This window comes from Amphiura filiformis, chromosome 1 (genome assembly GCF_039555335.1).
Source record: "Amphiura filiformis chromosome 1, Afil_fr2py, whole genome shotgun sequence".
In the NCBI taxonomy this organism is placed as follows: domain Eukaryota; kingdom Metazoa; phylum Echinodermata; class Ophiuroidea; order Amphilepidida; family Amphiuridae; genus Amphiura; species Amphiura filiformis.
The window spans coordinates 77,771,866-77,797,521 of record NC_092628.1 but is presented as its reverse complement, the minus strand read 5'-3'; the positions used below and the strand labels follow the sequence as shown (position 1 = coordinate 77,797,521).

Genomic DNA, 25,656 nt, shown 5'->3' with positions numbered 1-25,656 from the left:
CTTTCGGCTAAAGAATTTTATCCTAAATATAAAGGAATGACTACCGTATTTTTAACAAGTAAAAAGTCAGTAGCTCTTGAAATAATTTCACAAGAACGAAATGAAAATCATTGATTTTACTGTAGAAACCAATGGTGGGCCACCCCCCTGGTAATCTTTAATGGCCGGTCCTACCTCCGGGTAAGGTGCTGCGGTAAATATTTGATCCTTCAAATGAGCGCAAAGGATGGATCTACGATTAGCTTAGGTCGTTTGGGCGTAAATGCCTGCATTTTTTTTATGACGGATAAAAAATAATGGGGGTTGGTTCAACCCCCTTCGTAAGGTTAAAAGAATGATAAATATTTAAAAATACGTATCATACCCTACACTTACTCTAACCCTCACCCTAACCATAAACCTAACCTTAACACTCTGTCAATCAATTGAGTACAAATTTAATTATTATCGTCTATCCGTTCTGTCCATTACTTTTATTACTTCACAATAACTGCATCCACGTAGAGATTGATGTGCCTCTTGCATAAGCATTGCACGAAACTAATCATATGCTATTATTATGCTAATGGCTCACGGTCACGCCAAGTTCTAAAATTTGTTTTCAAAACATTTCCATCTAGTGAATGTTTTTATTAAGAACTATTTATATCAATTGAAAGAAAACTACTGTGTATATGATTTGTCAAGAAATTTATTACTTTTTACTCTCAGTTATGAAGGTCCATTGGTTTATTAGTCATGTTGGTTGATCGTGCATGGGCGTGGAAGACTAAAAGCATTTTTTTATTTCTTTATTTGAGCTGATCATCCATCACTGATTGACTTATTCAAATGGAAACAAAGTGCTTTTAGCTTCATGATTTAAAGCATAAGGTAAAAGATCTTCCTATTAAATTGGAATTACTAGGCATATTGTATTAAATGCCCATTAAATGTTTTTATTCGGAATACGTTACTCTATCATATCGGTGTTATAAGCAAGGATGGCATCAATGTTCAACAATAAAGGTAAGAAATTCATACTTCGAGGATTATTATTTGGTTTACTTATGGTTGATTTGATACCTTTTCTTTTCAGTTTTCATTTTTAAATGCTTGGCACATATGTCTGTACTGACACCTGTACGGTATATTATTCAGCGATATATTACTACCACAGTAGAACAATAACTCTGAAATATGAACAATTGGTTGTGTGTATTTGTTCAGCGGTTTATCATGAAATCAAAAATGTTCCATGGTTTCGGAGATTGAAAACCATGGCCGGGTGTAGCCACTACTGGCTTGATCTATATCAATGGGTTTTTTATCAAACAGGTATGAGCAAATTGAGTGGACAAAAGTACAAGGCATGTAAATTGTTTGAAGTAGAAAAATATTTTACGAAATGTAAAAGAAAAATTAAAAAGGTATGTATAGCCCTATTTGTTTTACACATGTGGACCAATAATAGCGTCACACATCATTGCGTTCAGTCACAATGGTTAATTGTGTAAGAAAAGAGGCAGTTTTAAAAGTTGTACCTCAGTCTAAAGCAGCCAGGTTTTCTGAACAAACACATGAATAGACCTGGCTTACTGTATTGTTTGAGAGTCGACTCCTATGCAACTTTTAACCCTTTTAAAACGGTCTCCTTTTTGTTAGATAATGAACCATTGGGACTGACCGCAATGACGTGTGACGCTATAATTTGGTCCATATGTGTAAAACAAAATAAGGCTACTCATACCTTTGCATTCCTTATATTGTAAGGGTTCAGGAAAAGTTTTTGACTTATCTGTGATTATTCGTGTTCAATTTATAAGCAAAAAGGTTAAAGGTCAAGGATTTACCTACTGGTGTGAAATTGGAAACAGAGCTCAGATTTTTATCAAAATCCTCTCAAATTGTTTGCCTTAATATAACAATTCAAATTCAAATTAGAATGAATCACCCAAGATAATAATTTATGTAAAACCTATTTTATTATGAGTCCTTATGTATAACAATTTGAGACATTTTGACCATTTTTGTAGATCCCAAAAATTTGACATTTGACCTTTTCCCTATTACCTCAAAAACGGTACCTCAGAGATAGGTCAAAGTATACTTTTCCTGAATTGTCATGACCTGACGAATACATTGGTGTGGTTCTTAACACAATCTAAGCACTTTTTGTATTTGTTTTTTGGGTTTTTTTTATATTCTTTGACCATTCTGTACCATTTTTATCAGCTCTGCTTGACTATTGAAGAAGGCCAGACTTATAATACATCATGTCTATCCTGTTGCCAGTTCTTCCAGTCTGCTGAGACTGTCCTCGACTTGGGACGGGCGGTGGTGGGTTGAGCGCTTTGGTCCCGGGAACCACCCCTCTCCAGTTGCAGATACTTTCATGACATCAAAAGAATTTATCTGCTTCTTCATCTAAAAAGGATATACGCATCTTCGTTCAATTTTCAAGGTGGTTTTTCCACGGTACTTCGTAGGCCTGACACTCTTTACTCTTCGCCAAAATCAGAGCTTGTACTTAAGCCTATAAATAATGAGCTTTATAACCCACACTATATAGCTAGTGCCACAATCGTTTCTATTTATCTATTTATTATCATTATTATTATTTACAAAGTATTTTTGCTCATATACTTTTGCAGATGCCTTACTAGGACTAACAAATATTTCATCAATGTTTAAATTGGCCTTCTTCATTTTGTCTCACATTCCAGGTAAGTGGTGAATATAAACCTTCTACTGTTTCCTGTAACAGTAGATGAACCAAGAAAACTTTGATGTGATATATTATAGCTATTAACAGACGTGGAAATGCTCATCTCGAAACATCTCTTTCGCTGATATCAGAGTCTAATAGAGTTAGGTTAGAGTTAGTTAAGCTAACCTAAGAAGATATACCCATGTGTTACAACCTCCGGTCAATTGACTTCGTCAAATGCTTTTTAGAATGATATGCTAAATTGCATATCTGATTACACGTGACGTGAGTCGAAATTATAGCTATGAGGATATGATGATATGCACGGAAGCGACTCGATTACCTGATTTTCAATGAATGAGGCAAATCCGTTGTATAATTCCTGTAAGCAAGCACATTTTGTGTTAGAGACGGTTTGAAATTCAAAAGCAATGATAGGCATAACGTTTTTTATAAACCTTCTTGGAGCCTTGCTATATTGGTTTTGAGAACTTATTTTGATCCAGTTACACATGTACATACAGGAGTATACATACATCTGTACATAATGCACTTACATATATCTGACATGGTCTGTAGAAATTAGTAATCTCTTTGTATTTTAATATCACACATATTGTCAAGAAACTAGAAGTCTCAACTCTTTGTTTTAGTTCCGGACCATCATTATACATTCATATCTGTAGTCATGGTAGTATATAAGCTTATTGCATCTACCAAAAAAGTTTCAAAACGTAAAAGAGACACCAAAGTTTTAAAATGCTTTCCTCTATAAATTCGCAGTGTTCTCGGAAAAGCATTGTGTGACTATGGTTGCCATGGTTGCAGTGAATTGAATAATGTTCGTCAAATGGTTTTTTATGAAGACAAGTTTAATTTTATAAACATTTATGTGTTTTGGTTTTTCCATACTAAATACTACTTTATACATAAACAACATTTTAAAGTTGACTTTTTAGAATTCCTAATTGGGATATACCATATGTACATGATACTGTCAGGTATATACAGCTTACCTATCAAAACACAATAGTATAGTTTTGATTTTCCCTATTTTTAGTGATATGTAATTGGACATTTCATTTACTTGCATATACACTCACGGACATATAACATGCCTAAAGAGAGCTTGGAAATTGTCCTAAATGCAAACGGCTGAACATATGATAACTTTCAATTAATTGATACTAAATTTATAGAATAATAAAAGGCCGTTTTGCGGGTTATTTGATGCCACGACCCGCAGTAAAAATTCTAATCAATTAGAATGGTAATTGATAATAAGGGTAATCGACCATCAACTGATCAACATTGAGTTCAGTGCGTTCATTAAGGGTGGTGTCGTTTCTCAGGCGAGTGTCACTAATCATGCTAATGCGAAGTGATTAATTTACAGGGGTGGAAGTAAACAAAGGAGTTACATCGTAACATGGGTCATTTTCCATTGAATCATTGACCAAAGTGACGAGTAGGTTCCTTACTAAGGATATCATATGATCCAGCCCACCAAAATCTCAATAATAAGCAGATAAGCAGTTGGATAATGATACATACTGCTGTTTAGATACTGTTATTGAGTGATGTTGAACCAAATCCAAGACCAATCCCTGATCAGACTCATCCTAAAACCCATCCAAATAATCAATGGCATAGCCAGCCAGTGTGAGGGGGTAAAGCTAAATTTTCGTCCCCATTTGTCAATTTGTGTCCTATTTTTAGTAATTTTAAGGACACTTTACTCTTGCCGTCCCTATTTTATCCCTATTTCTGTGGGGGACTCTGCCCCTAGCTACGCCACTGCAAATAATATTACTATCTGATAAGCAATACCCCTGGTATATGTGGCATGTCAATGATGTTGAATATAGTCACGAGGCTATCCAGTGTGCATGATCATTTTTAACATTATGCTGTTGTCCTGATTACATTTACAAGATTTATCAAGCTAACCCAAATCTTGGTTGCCTCTATCTCAGATGGCGTTTCAGATGTGGCTTACCAAAGTTAGGGCCTTCATATCATTAAACTGACGAAAGCTCTTTAGTTCAAGAAAGCTTCAACCCATAGACCCCAGAAGTGACGGTTGTGGCAACCGGCTTCGGAAAGTAAGCGCCAGTCGCCAATGAATATTGTTTTAAAAAGGGGTACTAGTACTTCAGGACAATTTTTCCAATGCACCCCCCCCCCTGTCAAAAAGAAATCTACGCCACTACCAACTTATTCTATTATTCGAGAGGTACAATATACTCCGCAAAGAAATAACTCATACAGGTCTTTATTACGCTTAAAGATACTCTGATTTCAGTTCACAGACCAGATCTTGTTTAAATGCCTTACGAGGCAATTTGTTCTTACTTGGAATGCGCCAATGCGGGAAATATTCATTGGGGCAATATCGCCCTCCCCGCTGGATGTGATTATACCAGGGAAGTGCCAACAAACTTAATATTTATAGCATTACCCAAGTTACAACATTTCAAAAATAATCGTTCAAGCAGGGCAAGTATCTTGCTCTGTGGGGAATTTACTTTCCCAGACATTAACTGGGATATATCACTGATAGTCAGAAACTAGCACTGACTCTCAAAAGGAGTCGCCTGGTTGTCACAAGAGAGTCAGTTGACTCTACCCGTGGAATCAATTGACTCTACTTGTGGAGGCGTGCAAGACGTGGTAGTTATTTGCCACTGACTCTCAAAAGGAGTCGGACCTGACTTTCACTACAGCACTACAAAGTCAATTGACTCTACCTGCGGAGTCAATTGACTCTACATTCATTCTAGTTATCGACGCGGTACACATGTATTGCTGTGGTAGTTTTTACAGTGTGATGTGTATTTTCATGCTGTAGGCTAACTTTGTCTTGAGCTAAATTCCACGGGAAAGTTTTTACCTGACGGTGAGGTAAAGCTAATAATAGTAAGCTTTCCTACCTGGAGTCGGACTGTCGAAGTGACCCTGTAATGGAGTGATTCTATAAATTGAGCCTGGGTTACTCTAGAAGCCAACACCAGCCACTGCTTGACTCTATGTCAAAAATGACTCCATATTGGGAGTCAAATGAATCTTGTGTAGAGTTATCAACAAAAGACTCCTGTGTAGAGTCATCAAATGACTCCCGTGTAGAGTCTTTAGCGGAGTCAACAAATTATGACTCTTCAAGAGAGTCAGATGGATCCCAATATGGTGACATTTTAGACATAGAGTCGCAGAGTGGCTTGACTCTGCTTTTAGAGTCACCCTGACTCCAATTTGGCTTTCAGTGATACCAAACCAAGGCGGGAAATAAATATGTCGATGCGAATTAGAAACGATTTAAAGAATGCATACTGGAGGCAGTAGAAAAACTGCATACGTGTGAAAGTAACGTTCATGTCAGTTTATAATTTCCATGATCCTTATTTCTTAGATTGTGAGGGATCACCCCATCAGCAGTTAAGGAATAACTTGATGTCGAATTATGGAGATGTGGTCATCAGGCCAGTGAAAGACGCCTCTACACCAACTAAGGTTACAGTTCGTCCACTGTTCAACAATCTTGTCGAAATGGTAGGTATTTATTTATGTAGAGTCATTTACCATAATGAATTGCACAGAAAAGGATAGTAGAAGATTGAAACGACGTCATGGTATCAATGAGTCGTATTTACCCCTTGAAACAAGATCTCATTTCTTTGAGTACTTTGAAAACAAATATCTTGGCAACTCAATCTAATTAATCCTTGTTTGTTATACATTTATCCCCATATTTCCAACGTGTGTGTTAGGTTTGTTTCATTGCATTTATACGAAAATTATTATTCGATCAACAAAATGGAAAATGGACTTATTAAATTAAGTTATGTGTTTTCATTGATTAACCAAATTTTCTTTGTACACTAACTATAACTTGCTATTTCAAACTAAGAAACTTGAGGTATATAATGTTACTTTGCATGCAAAAAGGTAATTTTGAATCCGTTAATGGTACTATTACTGATATCAATTCATAATGTAAACTGATTATAGTGTGTCCTGCCATTATAAGTCATGATTGTGGTTTAATTATTTTTTTATTCATTTGGTTGCAGGATATCAAAAATCAGTATTTTGTCATGGACACCTGGTTAAAACTTGTGAGTACCAACAATTTTCGTTGTTTTCTTATATATGCGTCTCTATTACGAACTATAATTGAAGACCGAATTTAAAAAGACTAGTTTGCGTCGTAGATATATGTATAATTCAATGCAAAATTAAAAATAAAATGCAATCAGAGCTGCGCATTTCCTTTTATTTTCAAGATAATGCTCATTTCAAAGCCTGACACGGACATGAAGGACTCCCAAACATCTACCGGTTTATTCACTGCGAAACTCCCGAGTAAACAAGTAGGGAGCCAGCACACAGAGGGAGTATGGTCGGTGAAAAGATCAGCCTGTGGAAATTTATCAATTGTGCACAAATTCATAAAACTCTTGGTTTATGTACAAATATAATAGCTAGAGTGTGCACAATGAGCAAGTGGACTATAAAGAAGTCTGTGCATAATTAATGCTCTATGTCATGCACATAGACTTACCGGCCTCCATTTGCAATGCCACTACCTGATTAAAATTCATTTTATTTAATATACATCAGCGTTGATTTGTTTTCATTACTATATCTATAATTCTCTTATTTGCCTTGTACAATGTTTTGCCTCCACTTATAATACGACAATGTACTTTCATGATGTTTTTGAATGATAATGATTTTGTGCATTGGATAATGGATATTATATCTCTATGTATTTTAAATTTTTATCTGCTGTACAGCGCATCGAAAATGTTGTCTCATTCGCTCTATGTAATTGAAACACCCTTATTACGACATGGAATTTGACAAAATAGAAATAAACTTATGTAATTTTGGTTTGTCATTATTAATGTTAATTCTATTACACCACTGGAATTTGATAAAATATTAATCTGTTATTTTAGATTTTTTTGTTTATCAACTGATATGTCCTGATTACATATTAGGTTTGGACCGACGAGTTTCTAACATGGGATCCAGCTGAATACAATGGAACCAGTGATATTTATCTGCCTTCAGACGCGGTATGGAAACCAGACATCACATTTTACGAAAAGTAAGTCTCAAATATAAATGATTGAAGTAGCAATTGGTTATCGTCATGTACGAGCTGTATCAAATGATTGGTACCCATAAGTTTTCAATGCTAATGGACGAGTATGACACATACAAATTAAACATAAGATCCACTTGAATAATTTGTAGATTAACAAGTAATAAACTATATATTCTGGATATTTTAAGAGTATCTAATGTTGCATTTGGAAGAGGTAGGCTTTTCAATAAATGTTAAAATCGATGTGTACCAAACATTCTGATACAGCCTGTATAATATTTCACAAAAAGCAGGATAGACAAATGAGGCTTTGGCAAAATATTGTTTTTACAAGTGGATCTCAAATTGCCTTAATAATTGTGATTTAAATCCTAGCGTATTTCAATAGGACCTATCTAATCAAAAGATGATGAGGTATAGACTACTTGTTGCAAAAATCATTATATATATTTTTAAGATTTGAAAAAACTCTTTATCTGGACATGGTGAATTTACTTTCCAATCCCGTTGTTGTTTGACCGTCCCTTATGTGTTTGGTAATTTATTACTTTTGAATATTTTGTTGAATGCATGGCCTGTCTTATAACATCAGTAACATAATTTTTATCCGGCACCATGCCGACACAATATTCAATTCGCCACGAGTCCATTTTGCGACCCACTGTCTGTTTTGGATGGTTCTTCAAGATGCTGTAAGAGATATCGGGCGATCTCTACTTGGCATGGTTGGCAATGGTCTGTAATCACAGGTGATCATATAAATATTTTGATTATGCAATTGTTGGTTTTTTTTCAGCGTTGATTTGTTCTTTCAAAGATTCAAATCAGACACGGTAGTATACGTTACATCAACAGGCCACCTCACGTGGTTTGTTACAACAATGTTCGTTAGTGGTTGTGCTATACGAGTCACGTGGTTTCCCTATGATATTCAGGTGTGTGATATGACGTTTGGTTCATTTGGATATACTGGTAAAGAACTTGAGCTAATACCAGAGACCGGAAAAGACGCTAATCAAAACAGGTAAGTTTACAAAGCGCAAAATTAAACGACAAGACACTGAGGCGTTTTGTGGCATTTTTTGAGTTGGCATCATTGTTGGCTTCAGTGACATCAAAATAAGTATCACTAGTATCCATATGACGTCACTATGAGTGCGCATTTTTGTGCTAATTATGAGAAGAAAAACCACTTCCATAACATTTTAATCCAAATTATCATCATGTTTTGACTCCATATCAGAAAAGTAAAATTCAATTCCGCATCCTGGCACATTTGGACCGTTTTCAATATTTCTGAATACTAGCTTTGACAAAAATACAAGTTTTAAATCCAAATACTGATTACCATTTCATTCTGAAATGCTTCCTATCATTTTCGTCGATTCAGATACTTAGAAAACGGCGTATGGGACATGGTCGCCACTAATAAGAAGAAAATGACGACGCATTTTTCATGTTGCGACTTTCCTTTCTACGAAGTCCAATACCGGCTGATATTTAAACGTCAACCAGATTTTTACATCAAATATCTGATCATCCCAGTCTTTCTTCTTTCGGTTCTGTCACTTATGGTATTTTACCTTCCACCTGATAGCGGAGAAAAAGTGACACTATGTATCACCAATCTGCTGGCTCTAGTTGTATTTCAGCAGATCATTTCTGATAATATGCCTCCAAGTGGTGCAGAATCACCTATTATTGGTAGGTAGACAACTTAGTGCTTCTTTTTCACTTTATAATCATCCTTTAAAACTCTAAAACAAAACTGCCTAAACTCCAACATGTTTGAAGGTCATCCATAGAAGGAAATTCCCGTTAACGTAGCCTCTGCATTCGCATCAATGGGCATGCGTTTTGAAATTTGTAATTAGGATTTTGCATAAGATCATAATACGATATGCATATGAAGTAAAATGTAAATGATATCATTTGCTAAAAATTACCACCATGAATTAGAATTCACGAATCTTTTGAAATTCCTCTTGCATACAGAAACTATACTTTTTATTGTTTGCTTTCCTTCAGGCTCTTTCTTTTTATCAATGATAGCAATAGTGAGTTCATCCGTTGTTGGAACCATCCTTGTGATACACATGAATGGTATCTCCCGGAGACCAGTTCCACAATGGGTGCATTGGTTATTATTACAGAAATTACCCCGCCTTGTGTGCCTGGATGGTATCAAGTCAAGCCGTCATCACTTCGAAACAAAGCCTGCTGACACTGAATCTGAGAAGCTGTCATCCAAAACTTTTAACGACCAAATGGAAGACGAGAAAAGGAATCGCTACGATTGGAAGTTAGTGGCTCTCGTTGTAGATAGATATCTGATGGTAATATTTTCCACGGTTACTGTTGCTATTACCAGTGCACTACTTGCAATAATTGCTATGGGAAGTGCACGAGAATTTGAAAGTGAAATGGAAATATTAAACAATTCATGGAAACTGTTCACAGAACGTTGGTTGTGAACATATGAAGAGCATACTGTACAAGACAACCATTTCTTTAGTGTCTTAATTGTAAGTTCAGGTAATTTTTCAGTAGGGTTGGCAAAGGTCAAAAATAGATTTTGCTTATACTGTGGGGGGTTTATATACTTTGGTAGCATGTTACAGTGACGAACGTTGTTTGTCCATTTTTTGCTTGTTGCCATGGTAAGAGCCAATTCTTAGTTTTATGCATTTTTTAGTCAATTTCAGGGTAAAAAACAAGTGTCATGTATTGCTGCATTTTGCCAGCCAAAAGAGGCTAAATTTCCCCTTTTTACCCTGTAATTGACTACAAACTAAGAATTGGTTGTTACCGTGGCAACAAGCAAAAAATGGACAAACAATGCTCGTCACTGCAACAGGCTACCAAAGTACAAGAACCCCTCCCACAGTATAAGCAAAATTTATATATTTGTGACCTTTGCCAACCCTACTGAAAAATTACCTGAACTTACAATTAAAATGGGTTGCAATACCTGTAACATTACACTACCCATTTCTGTTGAAAAGGGTTAGAAAAAAACGTTAGGGAATTACAATATCGAAAATTTAAAAAAAAATATTTTGGTCATAAAATGTCCTCCAAAATTGTACACATCGTGCAAAATGATTTGATATCAGAAGGACATTCCTCGTGTTCAGAATACAATTTGTGTATTTGATGTGCTCTCAGGTCCCATAAAAATACTGTGCAAGCGTCGCTATCCGATCCATTAAGGCTTAGGTTGCATTAGTCATCACAATTGAACCTTATTATTAAGACACAATAAACTGATTTTGAGATGTTGTCAACAGAATATGGTCCACTTTGTACCTTTCTGTTGTGCAATACGGACAATATCAATATATCTCAAGTAACCAACTGGTAGGGGGATATTTCAGCATATTGCCGTTTACATGCATAATTAATGAAAGAAAGAAAACCAATTTGGCTCACCAGGTCAGATATGTTTTAAGGGAATCATTTTGAGAATTTAGCGTTTTCGTGTAGTTATGGTTAAATGGCTTTTTCGATAAACATTCATTAAGTTTGATGTACCCTAATGATTATTAGTCATATTTTAGTGTAACATAGCCTAATTGCAATAACTGTTGGTATGGGTTTTTTTATCTTGTATTTATCAGCCTTTGAGTTTAGAAAATAAATATTACTAATGGGTGACAAAAAGAAATAATATATGAACTTCACTTTTAAAGTTTCACTTTGAAAATAAATCGCTGGATATCGCTCGCAGCCACGTATCTTTACTGACAAACGTATACATGTACATAAACCAACCTGGTATCTCTAATATTCAGTCTATATCGCACTGAATCACATTCGATATTCAGTCTATCGCACTATCGCATAAATAGCGTCCTCTGATGATACCTAGAATGGTTTCCGCATCATAGCTGAACTATGTTACATTAAGGTTACTGTTGCTTTCTTGCCCTGTGGGCCCTTATATTGGGGTCACCCTTGGAGTGTTCAGTCGTCGTATGGGAATCGCCGGCCTTGATGTTTTTGTTGATACTGGGGCTCAGTATCAACAAAAAACATCAAGGCAGCAGGGCAACAACTCCCATACGACGACTAAACACGCCAAGTGGGACCTCAATATAAGGGCCTCGCAGGGCAAGAAAGCAAGATGATCTTATGGGTGACGTGTTGTCTCTATAACGTACTTAGAGACAGCCCGTCATTTCATAATTTTTCCTTTTTACCAAATAATTTTCCTCATTCTTCAGGCCTTACCCTCTATCGGGTGCTAATTTATAGTTTAAGCTTGTTGGATATCCATATTTCGCGGTTACTGGCTCTTTGCAGCCCTGCGGGGCAAACTAGTTAGATATTAACATTTCGCGGTTAGTGGTTCTTGCTTTAACGCCCGTAGCCACCCAAACCAGCTCCATACCTCATCCAGATATTATCAAAATACTAGTTTCCATATTCTATGATCGTTTAATAGCTGAACCCCATAGTGCGGAGAACCGCTCTAGGTATCAACAAAAGGCGCTATTTATACCATATATTCAGTGCGATATAGACGCAATGTGATCCCGTGTGATATAACCTGAATACTAGAGAGATCGGGTAGACATAAACATCGGAGTTAATATATTGCAACTTGAATTTACTTACTAAAAAAAAACCACGATTTGAGTTGGTAGTATCGTAACGCATTCCATTACAGAAGAACGTTGCTCGCGTAAATTGATATTGATTACCACTGCGATGGCAATTAAGAGTTGTTTTAATGCATAAATGGAACACCATATATATGAGGACGGACATTCCGACATGAATAACGTCAAATCATCGGATGTTTACATTAGTTTTACATTGGAGCTGGAAGTGTAATCTTCAAGAAGATCGAAGCCAAGTCACAATTGATGTTGTTCTGTTATTGCACAGCGTGGATGTATTATTATGTAGTAAGAAATCAGGAAAACATCAACCTGTATGTTGAATGTCTTACTCTATCATATAATTATAGTCAACGATGATATCTGCGATGTGTAACCAAAAAGGTAAGCTATCTTCTTTTTTAAAGGAACAAATCTGATTTTCACTACTATTGATTTTTGTTCCATTTGAATATTCCAAGACTAGACAATCTGAACTACATGTATTATAACAAAATTCAGTATGCCTTATTTTCAGCGTTATTCCATAGTTATATTCTTTTTGTTTATTGGTTGATTTCTGTTTTTGACAATGCTGTTGCGTTTTGTTTTCTGGTTGATCATTGTTGATGCTTTTAAAAGAACACCGCTAATTCCTCTGTGTCTCCTATCATTATGCAAATTATTTCATAGCTCTCTCACCACTAGTAAATTTAATTTATCGTATGTTTCTTTTTAGTTTAAAGCAAATCGTTAATTTGACAAATTGAAAAAAAAATCACGTGTTTATTTATTTTCATGTCCATTGACTTTCAGGTGCTTCATAATGAAAACCATTTCATCGATACTTAAATGGGCATTTCTGGTTTGGGCTCATTTTAAAGGTAAGTTTTTAATAATATTGTTTCCAGTATTTTAACAATAAAATGTGGAAGGGGTTGTTCATAATTTACATGTATATGCTGACTTCTTGTGAATCTTATGTCTCGCTTCAATTCTGTCCTGCATATCAATTTGTAAGCGCTCTTTTTTAAAAGTCATAGTTCATTTAATTTACAACCGTATGACAAACCAGGCAAAAATAGTAACTTTTTGCACAAGATTTGCAATTTAAAAGAATTGACCATTGCTCATTCTAGTGACGCTAGCATATGGGCAATATAAGTATGCTTTTTCATTTAATGGCATAAAATTTGAAAAATATTGTAAGGAACACTTGAAGTATTAACTTTTAAAACCTACATTTTGGTCAAAAAATGTGCTCGGATAGGTAGTTTTCACAGATTTTCCACATTCGCCTTGCTATAACACTGAATTGCGTTATCTGTTGACCTAGTGACGAAAAGGGTTTTTAGGAAGAAGTATTGGCTTTCGTTTGATATAAAAAAAAAGATTCTGATTGGATGAAGGGAACACTTGAGGTTTCGACAAAAAACAATCAAAGAGACCCATGTTTCAGCTAGAAGCTCCACAGCTCTTACATTGTTATGCACTTAACCGTGTAGTGTAATCAAAGACTGTGGTGGAGACATTCACTGCTTGTTGGTCTCTGCTTGGAAGCTCTTGGACGAAAATGTGTGCTCAGGTGTATCGAGGTGGAAACTGTGCGCATGATGGTTTATAAGAGAATCGGTTTTTTGTATACAAACCTTTCCATATGTATACCTATGACCGAGCACAGATAAGCACCATGAGCACCATAAAGTGAATTACAATTCAAGTTGACATTTACGGAAAATATATTGAAGATTCTGGGACATTGTAAGGATGTCACCTCACCTGATTAAGGGTTGTCTTGAATTGGAGTAATTTTCATGAATAATGTGCAAAATCATGATGTTTTATTGCCATGCGAACCATAATGTGTAGATCGTTGTTAAATCGGTTATGAACAACGGTGAAACATGATTGAATTCCAAAGTGTATTTTTGGGGCGTGGTACGATTGGTCTTATAAACTCAAGTTATAATAGTGCAGCTATTTGGTAATGGCTTTGCCAGTTCGAGATTTTATGTTTCTTCAGTTGGAAAATTCAAACATAACGATTTTGAAGATCCACAAGGGTAAAACAGAAAGAATTTTCTGATCCCGATGAAAATAGTCTCAAATTGTGTTACTACTGTCTCATCAATAATTTCATCAAAATATAAAATATCAAATATAGAATAATGTGAACTTCTTTGAGAGCGACTCGTCATATACGTACGGTTCAGGATAATACCATAAGTCATTATCAAATATACATTTAAAAGTCCGTCCATGTATTTCCGAAGAAATCGTTAAAAAACCAATCGATTTCTGGTTATCACTTTATCGAAATTTCACCGGGAATTTCGCACGCCCGGGCGCGCCACTTGTAATTGTGGGTAGGTTGGAATTCACTTCGATGGATGAAATTAAGACACTGCACGAACGTTCTTTATTATATAAATATACCACAATCTGCATCGTATATAATAGTTCTCGAGGTATAAGTGAAAAGGTCAAAGGTCATATCTTTTTACCCAGATACCTATGTAACAACCACTGTAGGGTGCATTAAACTACTCCTAGGTCAGGTGATTCAAACTATTCTTTATGGAAATTGAAATTGTATCAAAAATCATACAATTAGAGATCATTTGTTAGAAAATGCGACCTTTGATCATTTTTGCTTATAACTTGAGAACCGTACATCTCATATAGGTAAAACCATACTTTTTCAGAATCCTTATTTGACCTCTGTATGACCACAACTCTTTACTGAGCAATTTTGGCAACAAAGTTTTCTTTGAGGTCAGTTTATGATACTATAGCTGATTCTTGATTTTTAATCACAAAAAATGAAAGGGGTTTCCCTTGCTTCTTTAAAGAAGATTAACCAGATTCATGGGCGTATTTTGGGGGGAGGGGGGTTGGGGGGAAGCCCCCCGGGGTCAAAGCAGGGGGCGGCGGAAAGAAGAAGGGGCGGCAAAAAGAGGGACGGCGGAAGAAGAAGGGGCGGCATAAATAATTAGTAAAGAAAAAAGGGTGGAAAATGTGAAAAATGGTAGGCCTACTATACATCAAAATGTGTTGCTTTTGGGGCGGTAGCGCCTATAAAGTCATTTCCAAAACAATATTGAAAGTATAATATCAACTTCATTTGAAAAGTTAAATTATACCGAATACTTGATGTGTTGGTTTTGTTAGAATTTGTCGTTACATTTTGAAGATATTGTCCTTAGAATGAACGAAGGTAACACCACGAATTTCGATCATTAGAACAAAATGATGCGTTTACTGCTTGTCATAGGCGGCAAGTAATAATTATTACACGAGTGCATCTACTGTGCCGACCAAAATAGTACTTCATGTACTATTTGGTCATACTTTTGTCTTATAATGAAATATCATATGGGCTGTAAACATGCTGAAAAAATGTTTATTGATTCTTGATGGAAAAAACAACTGCTTTTACACATCTACCTCAAACATCACATCAAGACAGCTTTTTGATAAAATCGTGAAAGGAGGCCTTCCTTAGAAAAGCGGTCTTCCTTGAAAAGCGGTCATTTTGTTATTCTTACAAACTGAAATTCGTATAAGCAAGTTGAATATTGAAACAATATTGGTAAAATTTTTTTTTAATCACGACAATTGAAAACAGTTGCAGAACAGTCATTTGCATTTGCGTAGAATATCAGTTTAAACATACGAATTCTAAAAGAAAAGCTTTTTCGTCATCAATCATGGGAAGGCATTAAGGTGAAGGAACAATCCATCTCATAAGAGTCACCGGGTAAAGTGCACTATTTGTCATTATCAAATAGATATATTATTCCTCTGTCGGTAGATACGACAAAGCGTTGACTTAAATTATTTGATTGTCAATTATATACTCAGGTGGATGTGTCATAATTTGTTATATTTTTGAGACGAGACATGAGCGCATGTATATAATTATTAGCTAACCCATGTAACCTATTTTCTTTTACGTGATAAGTTTGAATGTGTATAGATGAATCAAAGCTTCAGTAAGGGGGACGAGATTAAATTCATTGTTTGCTTATTAGCAACGCAAACCTATGACGCATTCTGTTGGTTTGCGATCTACAAAGTGAGGCAAGCTATCGATCGGTATGAATTCACACTTAATTCTTACTCGGCCCTTGGATTGAGGTCACAACATACAGTTGTCTTAAGCTTAGCGAATCGTACTTCTTGAAAATAGTGATAAAGGTCACGTCCTCCAGAAATGGGTCAAACTACTGTGATCCCATCAGGCACTGAGCAGTGATTTGTTTTTCAAATTTGATATGGGAAAGACTTTTAGCAATAGTAATGTCGAAATTAGGACTCACTGTCAATAATACCATGGCGCCGTATTTGTTTGTGCGTTTGTATTCGTGTCCTCGTGTGAAAACATATCAATCTGCACTTATCACACATAATGATATTTGGCTCTCGGCATGAAGTATTGATTGTGATGTTAGTATAAACAACTTCTGATATTTGTATCAATGTTATCATGATCTAAATTTATTTTAATTTTTAGATTGTGAGGGCTCATATCATAAGCAGTTAAGGGATCATCTGATACAGAATTATGGCAACGTGGTCATCAGACCAGTGAAAGACACCTCTACGCTAACGAAGGTTACAGTTCGTCCTCTGTTCAATAATCTTGTCGAAATGGTAGGCTTTTACTATTGCATGATTGATTTTTTTTTCTTTTTCTTTTTTCTTTCGTCAAAATTTACATTTTGCTATCAATGAAAAGCCCATATTGTTCTCATTGACATTGTGATATATAAGGGCCAAAAGGTGTTTTGTTTGACGTGATTTTGCGACGCCAAAAATAATATTTCTGAAGTGGGACAACCAGGGGCGTAAAAATTAAAAAAATGTAGACATTTATATAGCGCTTTATGCCGTAAACAGCCTCTAAGCGCTTTACATTTATTCCGCCGTCATTAGAATATGTCGGAACCACGTTTGCAGCCTACAAGTGGCGCAGGGTCCATCAGTACAACGACTGTGACTACCCCTAACAGCTTCCCATTGCACCTGGGTGGGGTGAGGCAAGCGAGGCAAAGCGCCTTGCCCAAGGGCGCAACACGGTGGTGGGACGGGGAATCGAACCACGCACGTCGAGCAAGCTCTCAGATTATGAGTCCAAGGCCGTAACCACTGAGCCACCGTGCGTAGCAAGCGGGTGGACAGAGTTGAAGGGCCACGATGGTTCAGGGACCCCAGACTAAAACTATAATCAAATAACGGGAATAAGGGAGATATTAAAAGTGCCCGCACTGCTCCTTGGTCCCGATGCTCTTGCTTCGCCCCTGTGAAAAACACACTTTATTATTCACACAGTATTCTATGGGCCCTTAAATTCACATTTTGGCTCCCATTTGATAAGAGATTAAAATGCTAGGCTGAAACACCAGGACCGTGTGAGGCTTAAGGCCATTCAACCAAAGTGGAGATAGCAGGTGATACAATCAAGCCATCCTCCTTTAAACGAAAAAAAAACCATTTTGAAACAAATATGTTAATATACTAGCTTATACTTTGCATAAACTAAATACTGATATAACTTGGTGTTTATCTGACATGATCTCGTATTCGCAGCTATTATTTATCTGGAAAGATATGATTTTTACTATAATCGATTAATATTCTAGCTGTTGTGTTCAGGCTACAATACATTACAATACTATAATTCTATACATGTACTTTTAATTCTAATGGTTACAATTATCTGTGTTTTTGTGTTCGTGCAGAATATGAAAAGTCAATATTTTATAATGGATTGCTGGTTAAAACTGGTAAGTACCAGCTATTTCAATTGAGATATTGTCTTATTGAAAGGAATAAAGGAGGATTCTAATTGATGCTTGTTTTTGTTTACTTTGAGTGTTTGCTAATGGATGAATCCCAGGTAAGTTACCTAAATAGAATTTGACTACTAGACTCTCAAAAATAAATTATTATTATGCGAAGGGATTGTCCGTAAACATGACTGATGACAACGTTTTCTAATTTTTTGTTTAACATCAGATATGGACAGATGAGTTTCTCATATGGGATCCGGCGAACTATAATGGAACTGGTCACATTTATCTGCCTTCAGACTTGGTATGGAAACCAGACATTACATTTTATGAAAAGTAAGTTTCGTGTCATGTATTGGTACCCCCCCCCCCCCAAAAGTAACGCGTAGATTTGTGAAAAATTATTGTCAACAAATATAATTTTTCTTAGAGACAACGAGATAAGACACTCCATACAAACTATCTATACCGAATTTGAGGACTGGTGTACGAGCTTGTACGGTTTACCATGTTTACCGACCTGCCATGTAGTATCTCTTATGATAACCGATCTGCCATTTGGTATCTCTTATGAGTCACAAAATGGCGGCTCGGTGACCCGTACACCGGCCTACGTACCGTGCAATGAAAAGTTACCATAAAGTCCTATACAGTGTCCTGAGGGATTTGGCATTTGGTCTAATACAATTTGGTCTAATATCCATTTCGTCTACATCAATTTCGTCTAAACCCATTAGGTCTATATCCACTACGTCCAATAATCATTTGGTCCTTTAACCATTTGGTCCAATAACCATTTTGTCCGATAATCATTTAGTCTAATAGCCAATAAGTCTAAAACGATTTAGTCTAACAACCATTTAGTCTAATACTCATTTGGTCTATAACCAATAGGTCGAATAACCATTTGGTCTAATACCCATTTGGTATACACACCATTTAGTCTTACAAGCATTTAGTTTATTAATAAATAGACGAAATGGTATTAGACTAACTGGTTATTAGACCATACGAGTATTAGACCTAATGGTTATTAGACCAAATGGTTATTAGACCAAATGGTTATTAAAGAAATATTAGACCAAACGGTTAGTAGACTATATGGTTAGTACTAGTAGACATATTGGTTATTAGACCAAACAATATTAGACTAAATGGACATTAGACTATATGATTATTAGACTAAGTGGCAATTAGCCTTTCTGGTAATAGACCAATTGAAGATTGTAAATGTAACACAACAAATGGTTAATACCACATTTGGCGGGCATTTGAATAGGCCCAGCCATAACATGGATCCATTGGATTTTCCAGTGGCGTAGCCAGGTTTTTGGAACCGTGGCACAAACTTGTGGGTTGTTAGACAAAACTGTTCAAGGCACGTTTATATACTATTAACTTTTTTGTCTATTGTTGACCCAGAAAATTTTTCGCCAAGGCCCGCCATGTACCGACGGCAATGATGAGCGGGGCACCTCCCCTGGCTACACCACTGGCGTTTTCTCTGATAAATAGATATTATCTCATTATGTTTCTTTTATTCAGTAAACATATCTGAAAATTTTACATGGTTTTGTTGTACCATCGCAAAATGCGGTTTATATTGTTAGGACCTTTCTCGACGCCATTACTATACAAGTCAGATTACCATGATTACGTTGGGTCCATTTGCTATCAATTTGTTTTGTCACATATTACTTACCATGTACGCATTAATGTGCTTTTAGTAGTATGTTTATTGGCAATAATTGTTTTCTCTTTCAAGGTAGCTCATTATCTTGGCAGATTGAAATTGGGACGTTATATATTTTGGCAATCAATTATAGTGCTGTAGTTATTTAATGTATGACATGAGCTTTTCTGAATCTAGAGTATTGGAACGTCAAAATCGGCTCAGTCTTTCACTTAAAACCATTATCACAGACTTAGTTACAGGTACAAGCTGAATTTGTTCAATCAGGTACAAGCTGTATCAAAATGATTGGTACTCATCAATTTTGATGTTTATTAAAAGCCTACCTCTTCCAAATGCAACATTTAATACTTTTGAAATATCCAGAATGTATAGCTTATGACTTGTTACACAATTACTCTACAAATTATTTGGATCTTATTTTGATGCAATAAACTCATCCATTTTCAATGAAATCTGATGAATATCAATCATTTTGATACAGCTTGTAATAATTACGATCTATTGGGTTTAACAAGAATTTAACAGAAACACGTAACCATGGTAACTTAGGGTTTTAAAATCTATCATGAACTAGCCACTAATTGAAGACCTAAGCGCAAAGTCCATATTTGGCATTTTGATATATGATCGTTTAAACTTTTTAAATAAGATATTTTGGAAACCAAAAAAGCCATAATATTGATACTTCTCGGGTACATGGGTATAGGCAAGAACAATCATTTTGTATATCAACCAAGTAATTATCTGTAATAATGATCGATATTGATCGATTTATCATTTTTGGACTTACGGTCTTCTTGAGCTCGGATTGAAACAAAAGCTTATAACTCAAAACTGAATGCAGATGTTGGAAATATTTAACCATATTGGTAATCTATGTGCAAAGATGAGCAATTTGACAATTTGTTTGTTGAATTTGAAGGTTGTTTTAAGATTTTCACCTCAGTTGACCTTTAACCGGAAGTGACCCTCTAACTCATTAACCGAGCTCAAAATGTATGATAAATTATATATTTTCGTTTTGTTTTGTTTTTTGTTTTTCCAGCGTTGACTTATTCTTTCAACGATTCAAACCAGACACTGTAGTAAACATCACTTCAACAGGTCAGATCACGTGGCTTGTCCCTATCTTCCTTGTCAGTGGCTGTCCTATAAGAGTCATGTGGTTTCCCTATGATATTCAGGTGTGTGATATGACATTTGGCTCATTTGGGTATACTGGTAAAGAGCTTGAGCTAATACCAGAGTCTGGAGAAGACGCTAATCAAAACAGGTAAGCTTAAAAATATTCATAAAACTGATTTTAAAACTGAAGTTATTTACGATGAACTTCCAAAATACAAAACTTCAGGCAAGGTCATTTCATTTGCTAGGGTCTCGGTTGGTGCTTAAAATAAAGATATTTGCACATAAAATATTTGCATAATTCAACGAATTGCAAGTCTCAAAATTCATTTTCATTTAACCCTGAAAAACCTCCGTTCTTTCGTCATTCCAGATACTTGGCGAATGGTGTATGGGATATGGTCGCTGTTGATATGAAGCCAATGACGACATATTTTTCATGTTGCGAATTTCCTTTCTACGAAGTCCAATACCGGTTGATATTTAAACGTCAACCAGACTTTTACCTTCTAAATCTGATCATCCCAGTCTCTCTCATCTCGGTACTTTCACTAATGGCATTTTACCTTCCACCGGAGTGCGGGGAAAAGGTGACGCTGTCTGTCACCAATCTGCTGGCACTAGTTGTATTTCAGCAGATCATTTCTGATAATATGCCTCCAAATGGTTCAGAATCGCCTATTATTGGTAAGTATATTCAAGCCCTAATTTCTTCGTAATAGCCACCCCTTCATAGTCTATCAACTTATTTCTTAACCTATGAAGAAACAACAGGACAATATATTGTCTCCAGATTGTTTCGACATTATATATACGTCTAAGTAAAGTATGTTTTAATAGTGTATCGTAAAGCTGCGTTAAATTATACCACGAGAATATCATTTATTAAATTTAAATTTGCAAATTCTTTGTGAAATATTTATTTGTTCTTTGTCAAATTAGGAGTAGATGTCTTGAGATTTGCGAGCAAAAGACGCTTTAAAGTGTCAAATTATAAGAGGGTAAAATGTAAATGATATCATTTGCAAAAATATGTCTAGAACAATAGGACACAATTCTAATCATAAAGTAATATTCTTAGAGCATACATATTATGTCATTCGCAATGTTTATTTTCCTATATACAGGCTCGTACTTTTTTTCAATGATAGCAACAGTGAGTGCATCTGTTATTGCAACCGTTATTGTTATTCACATGAGTAGTATCGCACACAAACCTATTCCAAGTTGGGTTCATTGGATAGTGCTACAAATATTACCACGTCTTGTATGTATGAATGCTATCAAGACAAGTCAGCGTCATCATGAGACGAAGTCTGCGAAGAGGGAAACAGCTACAATCTCATCTACGCATTATCTGCATAATTTGATCGCTCCAGTGGTGCACATGTCCACTTTTGCTGATGAGGATATCAATGATGGATCAAAACTCCAATCCAAAAGTTTTGACGTCCAGATTGAGGAAGAGAATCAGAATCGCCATGATTGGAAATTAGTGTCGCTCGTCGTCGATAGATATATGATGTTAATATTTTCCATTACTACAGTTGTTATTACTGTTACGTTATTAGTAACAATTACTATTGGAAGCAAGCAGGAGTTTGAGTATGAAATTGATTTTTTAAACAACACTTGGAAATTATCCACAGAACGTTGGTTATAATAATAAAAGTATAATATTGACGTTTCCTTACTCGTATAGCCACATTAGCCAGTGGCGTAGCCAGGGGGCACAGCGCTCCCACCTCCGAAATTTGTCTGGGATAAAATACGGGCGGCGAAGAGTAATGTGTCTTTAAAATTAATAAAAATGGGACAAAACAATGACAAATGGGGACGAAAATTTGGCTTTCCCCCTCACACCAAAATCCCGTCTAAGCTACTGCGTATTGCCCAAATAGAGCAACCAAATAGGGCTACCGATTATGGAATGACTCGGTGATCTTTGATACCCATAGCTCAATAAGGCAGCCAAATGAAGGGCACTGATTGACCGCGACCGTGACTGTCGTGATTTGCGATTGGGACTAGTTCTAGTATAAATTTTAATCAAAATTAGCTATCAATAGATGAGAATATTTAAGAGGACAAAGCTCTAGTGAAACAAATAATTACTTCATGCCAGACCAAGCTTTTGATGGTTATAATATCATAATATCTCATTCAAGGTGCAACACTAGGTATGTAACAATCACAGAGCGTAAATGTAGTGGCTGGTTTTTGTTTTTTTTGGTTTTCTGTTTTACTTTTTAATGCAGTAACAACTCTGATTATTGATGATATTTTGATTTAAGAAGGTGCAGACCCAATATACACACTTATAGATCGTCTAAATGAATGCTGTATTATTTGTGTATACGCTGTTGCTCTATCCAGCGTACACGAAAATGGTAGCTGGGTGTTCCTATTGCATCAACTTCACATATCGATATACATTACCCTTGCATCTATTTCATACATCCCCTTTTTGTATACCTATCACTGGCACAGTGTGGGGCTTCCAAATGTTGATTCCTTAACCTTTATTTTCTATCACAAAATTTTTATTTTGTAATTCAGATTTCAAGATCAGTGTGGAAACCTAATAATTGAAGCAATAATCGTACTGTGCGTCCAATTTATTTTATCAAGTATTTAACAAGAAAGAGAAAAATCTTCATTTACATCGCCTGTAAGTTTTAGCGGTTTATTTCAATGGTCCCGGTCTCTCCTTAAATGATGTTTCCATCTCAACTATTCATAACGCATCTGGCAACTCAGATAGTCAGGTACACATGCTTAACAAAAACTGACAACTGCTCATTGGCTCTCTTAGTACAATTACTGTAGCTGGCATTAATATCAAATTTGATTTGTTTAAATGCAAATAGCCTTTTATGATTTATGGAGGGCGCTACTTTTCACCTTTCCTTGTGCATCACATATTTTTCACGTGTTCACGTCAAATACAATTTAGCATCTGAACAATAAGAAAAACCAGAAAAACCAATTCATATTCACTGAGTAAATAAAAATCCCTTTAAAAGGGAGAGCTTGGCCTTGGAATACCCAAACTGAATGAAATATATCAAAAAATAAATACAAAGAACATACTACTCTACAGGAACTCATATTGCAGTAGGCCTATACTCGGTTATATGAAACGATCTGATCCAATCAGTCCAAGTCAGCACTGGCCCTTAATTTACACCGCTGCTCCAACAGCAACTACCATCTAGTAGTACCTAACCTAGATGCATTGTTACCTTCCTACCTATAGGCCATATATACCTACCTATAAACATAGACCATAAAGTCTAGAGGGTCTGTGCTATGAAATACCCGTTAAACCTATACCTACACAATCTACTACCAACGCACAACCTAAATACCCACCTACCTATAAAACAGTACCGTAGCTATCCATTCTCCCAAACGTCAAACATGACTGACAAACACCACATATTAATCAAGAATTTTGCAGTAACATAGACCATGGAAGTAAAACACATGAATATACTGTGGTATTGCACTCTCTTATACCATGTATACTGTGATGCGAAAGTTCATCACCACCAAAATTGTTCTTGGTCAATTGTTCCATGTCCAAGGACAATATAATAATTATTAGAATTGGGTTAAATTTATCTTGGAAACGAAGCAAGTTCCATGTTATATGGTACACCTGTCAAAAGTCATTAAAACTCATCATCCTCCAGGTCAAAAAACAATCACAACTGAGCACTGCTTTATGAGGGAAACAAGGTTACCTGGGAGGTTGCTATTTCATCCCTGGGTTAACATGGTCAAGTCAAAGAGTTCACTACTGAATATATATAGCTAAATGAATTAAGTCATTGGGGAGTGAGGCTACCCTTTAGCCTCCTGCAAACCCACAACTTAAATTTTAAGCATTATCCTACAACATTGTTTTACTGAGGATGAAGCAAATGCATGTTAACAAGACTAGTTTCCTACTTCAGGTCAAAGGTCGAGGTCGCAAACGAATGATAATATTGCTTGTAGAAAGTCAATGAGCTGACTGTAGAAAGTGAGGACTGAGAGTGTAGAAATAAGCGGAATATTGTTCATTATTGTGATGCTTCTGGTGAGATGTCACAAGTACATGCTTGAAATAAAATAGTTTGATATTAATCCGCGATGTTACAATGCCCGCCGATTACGAGCTGATCAAAGTATATACGGCAAAAAATTGGTATCATTGCTTCTATTATTTTACTGTGATATTTAGTACGCGAAATGTATTACTTAATCGGCTACTTAATCGTTTTTACAATGCAGTGATGATGTTGATATTGTTTTACTGTAAGTTCTAGAGTATTGTTTTACAGTGCACTCGTTGAAATAGTATTGGTACGCCTCATCTTCTGTTCTTGAGATCGCCCACAAAATGCCTCACGAAATGCTTGACGATAAAAACTGCTTGTTGCAGTATAAATAAACGGATTAGCTAGGGAATTTAAGAACAGACATGCGCGACTTGCCAATATAACAAGACCATATTGATCCAGAGTAAATAATCCAGACCCTGTCAAATGTTCCAGAATGAAATGAGCAGAAAGCACTCTTTGTAAAAGCTGACAAATGAAGAACAGAGAACCATTAATTATAAGCATTCTGCAAACTTGAGTTCG

General features: G+C 35.9%; 2 protein-coding genes across 2 annotated transcripts; both read left to right on the top strand.

Annotated features, from left to right (window-relative positions):
- The first annotated feature begins 983 nt into the window (after nt 1–983).
- Nucleotides 984–10,276, top strand: LOC140163135 (neuronal acetylcholine receptor subunit alpha-5-like). Its single transcript, XM_072186515.1, has 8 exons — nt 984–1,008; nt 2,634–2,705; nt 6,099–6,238; nt 6,760–6,804; nt 7,693–7,802; nt 8,599–8,826; nt 9,193–9,506; nt 9,831–10,276. Exons 1-8 carry the CDS (start codon nt 984–986, stop codon nt 10,274–10,276), a joined length of 1,380 nt encoding a protein of 459 aa, XP_072042616.1.
- Nucleotides 10,277–13,196: 2,920 nt separating this feature from the next.
- Nucleotides 13,197–23,581, top strand: LOC140167013 (neuronal acetylcholine receptor subunit alpha-10-like). The gene is made up of 7 exons (XM_072190494.1): nt 13,197–13,290; nt 16,923–17,062; nt 18,151–18,195; nt 18,428–18,537; nt 20,943–21,170; nt 21,396–21,709; nt 22,150–23,581. The coding sequence occupies exons 1-7, from the start codon at nt 13,233–13,235 to the stop codon at nt 22,683–22,685; spliced, it is 1,431 nt and encodes a 476-aa protein (XP_072046595.1). The 5' UTR covers nt 13,197–13,232; the 3' UTR covers nt 22,686–23,581.
- Nucleotides 23,582–25,656: the final 2,075 nt, after the last annotated feature.